Source organism: Artemia sp. Qi Xiang Cuo, chromosome 10 (assembly GCF_049724085.1).
Source record: "Artemia sp. Qi Xiang Cuo chromosome 10, ASM4972408v1, whole genome shotgun sequence".
Classification (NCBI taxonomy): domain Eukaryota; kingdom Metazoa; phylum Arthropoda; class Branchiopoda; order Anostraca; family Artemiidae; genus Artemia; species Artemia sp. Qi Xiang Cuo.
Window position 1 is genome coordinate 5,213,049 of NC_142803.1, and position 10,871 is coordinate 5,223,919.

The 10,871-nt window shown below is 37.3% G+C and overlaps 1 protein-coding gene across 3 annotated transcripts in view; it reads left to right on the forward strand.

The window, feature by feature from the left end:
- Nucleotides 1-10,871, forward strand: part of LOC148947393 (uncharacterized) — a 67,459-nt gene that overhangs the window by 36,277 nt on the left and 20,311 nt on the right. For 2 of the 3 annotated variants that reach the window (XM_089095234.1, XM_089095233.1), the window contains 2 exons: nucleotides 1,500-1,655; nucleotides 10,424-10,585. In XM_089095234.1, the coding sequence (XP_088951360.1) occupies nucleotides 1,500-1,655; nucleotides 10,424-10,585 (318 nt within the window). Of the gene's footprint in view, nucleotides 1-1,499; nucleotides 1,656-10,423; nucleotides 10,708-10,871 lie in introns of those variants that run through there. The other variant, XM_089095235.1, reaches the window with a different exon arrangement.

Sequence of the window (10,871 nt, forward strand, 5' to 3'; positions counted from 1 at the left end):
AGTGGATTGTTGGCTAGGCTAAGATTGTGAGTGCTTTCCCAAGAGTATACTTTTGGAAAGCAATCAAAGACAGTATATATGACGAATTTCTTATGTAGGGTTGGAAGGGGGGGGGGGTAGAACTAACTTAAAAATTTTGACTTTTTGGGAACAACATGTGGGATGGAGTTGAAAATTTTTGGTATAATTTCAAAATGACAGGTGAACTTAAGAAAATCAAAAGACTTGTTGATGTTTTATAAAGAGGAAGGGTTAGAAAGTCTGCACTAAGGGGTGGGGGAGGGGTTGAGCTAACATTAAATTTTGACTTTGAGATTTGGCTTATTGGGTATGACTTGGGGGATAGTATTGACATTTTCAGCCACTTTTGGACAAAAGACGGTGGAGCAGGGGAAATTCAAATTTCATGTTTATCCCCTGCATGGAATAAACAATTTTGTAGCCGGTCCAGACCATTTTGATATGTTTGCTCTATTAGGTCCTATGAGATGTATAATTTATACATGGTTATGGAGGAAGATAAATCAAAAAGCAGTGTATGGTGCCAGGTTGTCGAAATTGCTTATCTGCAACTTCTAAGAAACTAATATGGGTATTAACTTAAACTTTCAGGAAATTTTAAGAATGATGTTGAACCAAATATGAATCCAGCTTATCAAAATGGCGTATCTGCACTATAATAGGAGTGGTTAAGAATAGAAAAACTTGCGGAATGTTGAGGGCATGTAGAATTAAGTTAATTGATGCTCAGTGCATCCTTGTTGTTAAAATGTGTATGAGGTATATCTCAAGAATGGCTAAGGGTAAAGAAAAAGTACGTGTATCCAAGTTGTCAAATTGGCGTATTTGCAACCTCTAAGGAATAGCTGAGGGTATTAATTTGGGATGTTAAGGGAATGATGAGGGAGATGCTGAACCTGATCAGAAGATACTATATGCATCCAGGTTATCAAAATTGTGCATCTACAATATGTCAAGGATGGCTAAGGGTATTAAGTTGAAACTTTCAGATAGGGCTGAGGGGGCTGCTGAACAATTATAAATCAAAAAGTACTATGTGAATAAAAGTTGTCAAAATGCTGTATCTGCAATATGCCAGGAATGGCTAATAGTATAATAATATCCGGTACTTCTTTGATATACTCACTCTTTTTATATCTCTAACTCAAAACGCTTTAAACAAATCCGTTTTACGGGATGGTTCAACACACTGCTGTAGATGTATAGCGTGGTTTTAATTGCGTACACGATATTTAAAGTGTTGTTTTTTGGGGAGGGGAGGTACCTAGGTTAGGTTATTTTACGTATTTAATATATGCTATGCTTTGCCCCCCCCCCCTAATGTGCAAATATATAGCCCAAATTTGTTTCTAAACTATTATATAGTCATCCTTTTTTATTTTTATTTCATTAGCATTAACCGAACTAGCACTAAATAAAAGAATGGGTATATTGAAGAAGTACCCAATATCCTTTATATTTTTTTACCATTTTTTTAGAATTAGAAGAAGGGGATACACCAGAAAATGATGAAGAACTTCTAAAATACTCTGAGTTGCAAATTAAACAAGAATCAAATTCACCAGCGTTTTTGACACAATTGAAGCTTGACCTTGAAATTCCTGGCACTAGTCTATCTTATGGGCGAAATAAAGGTATTATTTGAGAATAATACTATTCACGTTTTATATTTCTTTTGTGATTGTTTTTTTTTCTTGATTTGTTTACTTCTGTTCATTGTTCATTAAAAAAATGCAGTGGTTTTCATTTTCACTTCAAGAATGCAAATGCCAGATACAATAAGTCAACTAAGTAAACAGCAAACACAAAGTATAGAAAATTGTTTTGATGATTTATTGAACATGAAATATTTTGTAAGGAAAGTAAAAGAGAGAAAGAGAGAAATGAATAGATATTAAGGAATCTGGTTAAATGTACAAAATACAAGGTAGTAGGTAGAAAATAACAGTTCTCCAAAGCTTGGGATATACTTTGTATACCTGTATTAGAATATCTTACTAAAGATTGACGTCATATTAGGCTAAATCGTTTTTATATTTAAAAACATCTAGCTTTACAAAAGGTATATCATTTTCAGTATTATTGCTGTTACAAAGATGTATTTTATTCTAAATAATTTAGAATGGTAATTTATGACACTATCTATGCGCAATGTGCCTTGGTATCAGAAAATGTAATTAATTTAAAAGTCCATTAGCAGTCAAATTGTTTTTAAGTTTTTGACTAATTGTAAACACGCCTTGACTGTGGGGGATTGGACTTTTAAACTAATATTGTAATGTAAAATAGCCGTCGTAAGAACTAAAGAAGAGAATGATTTCTGAGTTAGTTGTGTTGCATTGCAAGTTGAGGAAAGTACGTAGGATTGTCAGAGGCAACGCTATAGCGTTGCCTATAGTAAAGGCCATATGGCTACAATGTTTTATTATTATTTATTCATTTTTTCCCAGAGGCACTTCATATGGAAGGGGTCGTCGTAGAAACTTCAAAGGGGGCTCTTTCGATTGAAAATCTAGAGTTCTAGTGCCCTTTTTAATAGTCGAAAGTGATTGGAGGGCAACTAGCCCCCCCCCCCAACGCCCATCATTCCCCCAAACATATCCAATCAAAATTTTGAGATAACCATTTTTTTCAGCATAGTTGATGTTCAGATAAAAAATATGTTTTTGATGAGGAAACTACCCCACACCCCTAGAGGCAAGGGTTTTAAGTTATTCCCTGGGGGCATGTAAGGTTTTTTATAGAAGGCGTTGTCATAGATACTTCAAAAAATGCTCATTCGATTGGAAATTCAAAGAGCTAGTGCCCGTTTCAATAGTCGAAAGAGATTGGAGGACAACTAGCCCCCCCCCCACGCCCATCATTCCCCCAAACACATCCGATCAAAATTTTGAGATAGCCATTTTGTTCAGAGTCGTTGTTTTCCAGATAGAAAATATGTTTTTAAGGAGGAAACTCCCCCACAACCCTCAGGGCAAGGGTTTTAAGTTATGCCCTGGGGCATATAAGGTTTTTATAGAAGGTGTTGTTGTAGAAACTTCAAAAAAGTGCTCATTCGATTGGAAATTTAAATGGGTAGTGCCCTTTTTAATAGTCGAAAGTGATTGGAGGGCAACTAACCCCCCTCTCACGCCCACCTTTTCCCCTAACACATCCAATCAAAATTTTCATATAGCCATTTTATAAAACGTAGTTTTAAGTTCTGGAAATTATATAATAATAATAATAATTTGTTTTTTACCCAATATAAATAAATTTAAGTGTATTAAAAAAATAAAAGAGGAAAAAAATAAATAAACAAACAAAAAAAAAACAAAAAAAAAACACACAAAGATACATTTAACAACAACACAATAAATAACTATAAAACTCAATGCGCTGTGGCTAACCGGATAAGTGGGTGGTTAACACCCAAAGTAGCATAAATGTGTCTCTTGAAGACGGCTACTTTGTCTGAAAAAAAAATTTAAAAGATCCGGAGTGCCAAAAATTCGCATCATCTTTCTAATACTGTATCTGCGAGGTAGATACAATTAAAACTTTCAATATCTAAAATGCATATTTCTAATATTGCTGATATCCCCTGGCCGAAACAGGATGTGAAGGCCAGCTGGGAACAAAACTGCATGGTCACAAAAACTCGAGTACAATTTAGCCAATGCTTTTCTGTTATATCTTCCCCTGTTGGGGACAATTTTGGCGTACCCAAGTTTCAGCTTATCTTTAATATCACTCAATGCCCGGAAACGAAATAAAGTAAGCGATTTGCAAATATTGATCCCAAGCCATCGGAAAGATTCAAAACATTTTACAGAAAATGCGCCGCAATCAAGCGGCGTTGCTGAAGATTTTGAATTAAACACTAAATACTGGCATTTATCAGTGTTGAGGCTTAATTTAATTTTCCCTTACAGCTTAAAGACTAGTTTCACAGAATTAAACTAATTGAACTTTGACCGGCCTACGGACAGATCATGCGTAAGTACAGTATAACAGACGTTCGATGACCCCTAAGAGTAACACAGCGGCATTTTTGTTATCACATTCAATAAACAATGTTTAAAAATTTGAAGTGAAACCACACAACCCTGACATACCCCAGATCTAACTGGGATTTTACCAAATGCCCGGGACCCCTGCCTCAACTGAATAAATGAGTTCTGGTACCAAAACCAAAGTACACAAATAACTGAACTATTCACACCCAAACGTGCCAGAGAAAACCATGCCTGAGAGTGACAAACAGTATTGAAAGCTTTAGATAGGTCTAACGCACAAAAGTGAACTTCCGTTTTTAAGCGATGTCCTTTTTATAACACCTTTGCATGTATACGATGGGCATGCTGGCATCCTATGCGCGACTTAAAACCGAACTGATTTGCGTCATAATCCACCTTATCTTGAATAAATGGGAGCAGTACATATTCAAATAGTTTGCTTAAATTACACGCTACAGTGATAGGGTGGTATGATCCACAATTAAGCGGATCCCTCCCTCGCTTCAGAACAGAGGTAACAGTACCACACAGGAAAGAATAAGGCACTAGTGAGCTACTAACACACATCTGAAAAAGTAGTTGCAGATGGCTAATCAACTCGGGAGAATCGATTCTTAAATATTCAACACAAATTCCATCCAAATCAACAGACTTAGATTTTAGTTTTTTAATGCTTTTCACAACAGACTCAGCACTAATAGGGATAATATGTCTTTAAGGATGACAACTTCCCCACAGCCCTCTGGGCAAGGGTTGTAAGTTATGCCCTGGGACCATATAAGGTTTTGTATAGACAACGTTGTTGTAGAAACTTCAGAAAGGGCTCATTCGATTGGAAATTTACATAGCTAGTTCCCTTTTTAATAGTCGAAAGTGATTCTAAGGCAACTGACACCCCTTCCACGCTCACCATTTCCCCAAACACATCCAATCGAAATTTTTATATAGCTATTTTGTTCAACGTAGTTGAAAGTTCTGGAAATTATATGTTTGATTAGGACACTCCCCCCCAAAGTTTTCAGGCGCAAGGGTTATAAGTTATGCTCGGGGTGTATATATGGTTCTTATGAATAGAATGCTCATATAAACTTCAGAGAGGGCTCATTTGATTGGAAATTGAAAGTTCTAGTTCACTTTTTAAGCATCAAAAGATATTGGAGGGTAACCAGCTCCCCCCAAACCCTTTTTTCCCAAATGCATCCAATAAAAATTTGAAGATAGATATTTTGTTAAAAATACTTCAAAAATCAGATAACAAAAAATTCGGTGTCGACACAACTCCCTAGGGCCCTTAGGCAGACATTGTACGGTACAGCTTGGGGTCAATTACGGTTCCTCCGGACGCGATGCTCGGATAAACTTCAAAGGGGGTTCATTTGAGTTGAAATTGACAGCTCTCGTTCACTTGTTCCGAGTCAAAAGGGATAGGTGGGCACCTAGCCCCACCCCCCTCCACGGACTTGTTTTCCTCAAATTCATCCGATAAGAACTTTGAGATGTTTTTTTTTAATAGTTCAAAGACCATATAACAAAAACTCCGGGGTCGACACAGCCCCCCAGGGCCTGAGGGCAGGTGTTTAGAGTCAAAAGAGATTGGAGGTTAACTAGCCCCCCCCACGCCCCATTTTCCCCCAAATGCATCCAATAAAAGATTTGAGATAGCCATTAAGTTAAAAATTGCTCAAAAGTCAGATAACAAAAACTCAGGTGTCGTCACAACCCCAGGGGTAGGTGTTGTAAGTTATGCCCTCGGGCATATATTGTTCGTATGATAGGGATGCTCGTATACACTTCAGAGAGGGCTCATTTTATTGGAAATTGAAACTTCGAGCTCACTTTTTAATAGTCAAAAGAGATCCGAGGGCAGCTAGCCCCCCTCCCCCACGTCTTCTTTTTCCGAACCCATCTGATGAAAATTTTGAAATAGACATTTTGCTAAAAATAGTTCAAAGGTCGGATAAGAAAAAATCTGGTGTCAATACAATCCCCCAGGGCCCAGGGGAAGGCGTTCTAAGTTACGCCCTAAGGGCATGTATGGTTTTTATGAAAGGGATGCTCGTATAAACTTCATAGAGGGCTCATTTGATTGGAAACGGAAAGTTCTAGTTCACTTTTTAAGAGTCAAGAGAGTTAAGGGAAACTATCCCCCCCCCACGCCCTTTTTTCCCCAAGCCCATCCGCTACAAATTTTGAGATAGCCAGTTATTTGGAAATTGTTAAAAAATTAGTTAACAAAAACTCCCCCCAGGGCCTGGGGGATAGGCGTTGTAAGTGTTGTCCTGTGGGCGTATATTGTTCTTATGAAAGGGATGCTTGTATAAACTTCAGAGGGGGCTCATTTGATTGGAAATTGAAAATCATAGTTCAGTTTTTAAGAGTCAAAAGATATCCAAGGGCAACTAGCCCCCCCTCCCAAACCCTTTTATTCCCCAAGCCCAACCGATAAAATTTTTATAATAACCATTTCACTAAAAATAGTTCAAAGGTCAGATAAGAAAAATTCCTGTGTCGACGCAACCTGCCAGGGCCCGGAGGCAGGCATTATGAGTAATGCTCTAGGGGCATATATAGTTCTTATGAAAGGGAGGCTCGTATAAACTTCGAAGTTTGGCGGGAGGGGCTAGTTACCCCCTCTGATCTTTTTTCACTCTGAGAAAATGAACTACAACTTTTAATTTCCATTCAAATGAACCTTCTCTGAAGTCTATACGAGCATCCCTTTCATAAAAACCAAATACGGCCCCAGGACACAGCTTACAATGGCTGCCCCCCCCCGGCCCCGGAGGGGATGCGTCGACACCGGTGTTTTTGTTATCTGACCTTTGAACTATTTTGAAAAAATAGCTCTCTCAAGGATCGTATCGGATGGGTTTGAGGAAAATAGGGCGTGGAGAGGGGGGCTATTTGACCTCCGACCTCTTTTGACTCTTAAAAATTGAACGAGAACTTTCAGTTTCCAATCATATGAGCCCTCCGAAGTTTATACGAGCATACCTTCCATAAGAGCCATATATGCCCCCAAAGCAATACTCGCAACCCGTGCCCCGGGCCCTAGGGGGTTTTGTCGACACAGGAGCTTTTCTTACTTTTCAATACTTTAGGAGTTTTCAATACTTTATAGAAAGTATTGTCGTAGAAACTTCAAAAAGGGCTCATTCGATTGGAAATTGAAATGGCTAGTGTATTTTTTAATAGTCGGAAGTATTTGGAAGGCAACTAACACCCCTTCCACGCCCACCATTTCCCCAAACACGTCCAATCAAAATTTTGTGATAGCCATTTGGTTCAACGCAGTTGAAAGTTCTGAAAAATATGTTTCTAAGGAAGATACTCCCCCCACAGTCTTCAGGGTAAGGGTCGTAAGTTATGCCCTGGGGGCATATATGGTTTTTATTAAAAGCTTTGTCGTAAAAACTTTAAAAAGGGCTCATTCGATTGAAAATTGAAAGGGCTAGTGCCCTTTTTAATTGTCGGAAGTGATTGGAGATAAGATATTTATTTCAAAAAATGACTATCACAAACCCCAAAGGGCCGAATTCGCATTACAGGAGGGCAACTAACCCGCCTCTCACGCCCACTTTTTCTCGAAACACATCCAATCAAAATTTTGAGATAGCCATTCTGTTCAACGTAGTTGAAAGTTCTGGAAATCAGGTCTTTGAGGATGACAGTCCCCCCCCAGCCCTTGGGGCAAGTGTTATAGGTTATGCCCTCAGGCTATATAAGGTTTTTATAGAAAGTGTTGTTGTAGAAACTTCTAAAAGGGGTCATTCGATTGGAAATTGAAACGGCTAGTGCCCTTTTTAATAGATGAAAGTAATTGGAGGGTAACTAACTCCCCTCTCACGCCCACCATTTTCTCAAACACTTCTAATCAAAATTTTGAGGTAGCCATTTTGTTCAACGTAGTTGAAAGATTCGGAAATTAGGTATCTGAGGATGATAACCCCCTCAGAGCCCGTAGGGCAAGGGTTGTAAGTTAAGCCCTGGGGGCATATAAGGTTTTTTATAAAAAACGTTGCCATAGGAACTTCAAAAAGGGCTCATTTGATCGGAAATTGAAAGGACTAGTGCCCTTTTTAATAGTCGAAAGTGATTTAAGGGCAACTAACCCCCATCTCACGCCCATCATTTCCCCAAACACATGGAATCAAAATTTTGAGATAGCCATTTTGTTCAACGTAGTTGAAAGTTCTGGAAATCAGGTCTTTGAGGATGACAATCCCCCCCCCAGCCCTTGGGGCAAGTGGTATAGGTATGCCCTGAGGTTATATAAGGTTTTTATAGAAAGTGTTGTCGCAGAAACTTCCAAAAGGGGTCATTCGATTGGAAATTGAAACGGTTAGTGCCCTTTTTAATAGATGAAAGTAATTGGAGGGTAACTAACTCCCCTCTCACGCCCACCATTTTCTCAAATCAAAATTTTGAGATAGCCATTTTGTTCAACGTAGTTGAAAGATTCGGAAATTAGGTATCTGAGGATGATAACCCCCTCAGAGCCCGTAGGGCAAGGGGTTGTAAGTTATGCCCTGGGGGCATATAAGGTTTTTTTATATGAAACGTTGTCATAAGAACTTCAAAAAGGGCTCATTTGATCGAAAATTGAAAGGACTTGTGCCCTTTTTAAGCCCTCAGGGCAAGGGGAATAAGTTATGCCCTGGGGGCATATAAGGTTTTTATAGAAAGCGAGGTTGTAGAAACTTCAAAAAGGGCTCATTCGATTGGAAATTAAAAGGGCTAGTGCCCTTTTTAATTGTCAAAAGTGATTGAAAGGCAATTAACCCACCTCTCACACCCACCATATCACCAAACACATATAATCAGATCGGATGTCAGAATATAATTTATACTTTGCTGAAAAAAATCTTTAAATGTTTTCACTTTTATAACTAAGAAATCAAAAATCAATTCAGATTTTAAGGAATGAATATCAGCGTATGTATAACAAACTGACAATGCACATTTTTTTTCAGTAAGTTCATTTGAATTATTTTCAGTAAAGTACACATTATATTCTGGCTTTTAGAAAGCTTGGGGCTTAGAAACCTACTCATATTAATTTCTGCTCGTTTTGAGTTTGACTCTGTTATTTATTTTAATTTCTGTTTGTTTTGTGTTTCGTTTATTTATTGATACTGATTTGTGGTAGTTGTGGTTGTGTCTATTTTTGTTCATTTTGGTTTAATGGAGGTCTTTACTTAAAAAAAAAACTTATTTGGCTGAAAAAGTTTTTTTTTAAATTAATTACGACAGAAGACCAACTATTTCGAACATAAATTGCTAAGCCACCTTTCGCACTGACTTTCCCATTGCGGAAACAGCACTTCATATTGGAGATATCCAGCATGGAAACATGAATATTATCCGATAAAAAAGGTTTCACAAACAGTAACAACGGCATGTGGACACGAAGCTTGTAAGAACCTGACTTCGTTCTGAGCACTTTGTAAACCTTGAGCATTTAATTGTATTACGCTTAGAGGAAATTTACACTGGCCAAGAGCACTGGGTAGCTGGTGACTGTACGTAGAAAAATCACATTCTGGCAAGTCTTGAAAATGTTATCTAATTTCAACTTCGAATCTAAAAATCCTTGGAAACGGTCCATATCAGAATGTAACTATACTTTATTCAAATGGACGGTTGGGTCTCCAAACTTTAAATATCAGCAACATCAGTACTTGTCTTACAGGGCATAATATGTGAGCCATTTCTCACATATATAACACCTCTAAGTGTCCACTGCTTGATGGCTAAATAAAATATCTAATTTTTTGGCTAAAAAATAGTCAGAAAAGTTTCAACAATATTCAATACAATTTACCTTCGTTCATGGAGTTATTGAGAGAGATTGTAAAATAAGTTCATAAAAACTTGCCACACAGGTTTGTTTATAATCCAGAAAAAGGCTATTTTTTCGTCTGCACTGATTGAAAAATACATTCATTCTGAATCTATCACTGAATTAAAAGATGCTCAATGCACCCTTGTTATCAAAATGTATATCAGCTATATTTCAATAATGGCTAAGGGTATCAAGTTTAAACTTTTGGTGAATTTTAAGGCATATATTGAGCTAGCCAAAATAATGAACAAAAGTATGTGTAGCTGAGTTGTCGAATTGGCGTATCTGCAACTTCTCAGCAAAAGCTAAGGGTATTAGTTTGAAGCCTTAAGGCAATGATAATGGGTATATTGCACTAGATCAGAAGATACTATGTGTATCAATAACGGCAAAGGGTATTAAGTTGATACTTTCAGGTAGCGCTGAGGGAGAAGTTGAACTATTCTAAATCCAAATATATTTTGTGAATAGAACTTATCAAAATGCTGTATCTGCAATGTACCACGAATAGCTAATGGTTTAACAATATCATTTATATTTTCTACCATTTTTTTTTCAGAATTAGAAGAAGGTGAAACGCCAGGGAATGATGATGAATTTAACCATTTTAAATTCTCTGAGTTGCCAGTTAAACAGGAATGTAATTCACCAGTCATTTTGACACAGTTGAAGCTTGACCTTGACTTTCCTGGGACTGGTCTATCTGATTGCCAAAATGAAGGTATTATTTGAGAGCAATAATATTCACCTTTTATATTTCTTTTGAGATTAATTTTTTCTTCATTTCTTAACTTCTGTTCATTATTTATTTAAAAAAACAAAAATCACAAAAGTAAAAATTTGCTTTTTCTTATCGTTTCCTTTTTTCAGAATTTCGGTTAGAATTAACATTAATTAATAAAAAATAAAGTGAATTAAGTATACAGCTTATAAATATTTTTAGGAAACGGGTATAGGGGCTTCTCGCTCTTCAACTCCTCTATGCCCCTTCTCATTAGATATTATAT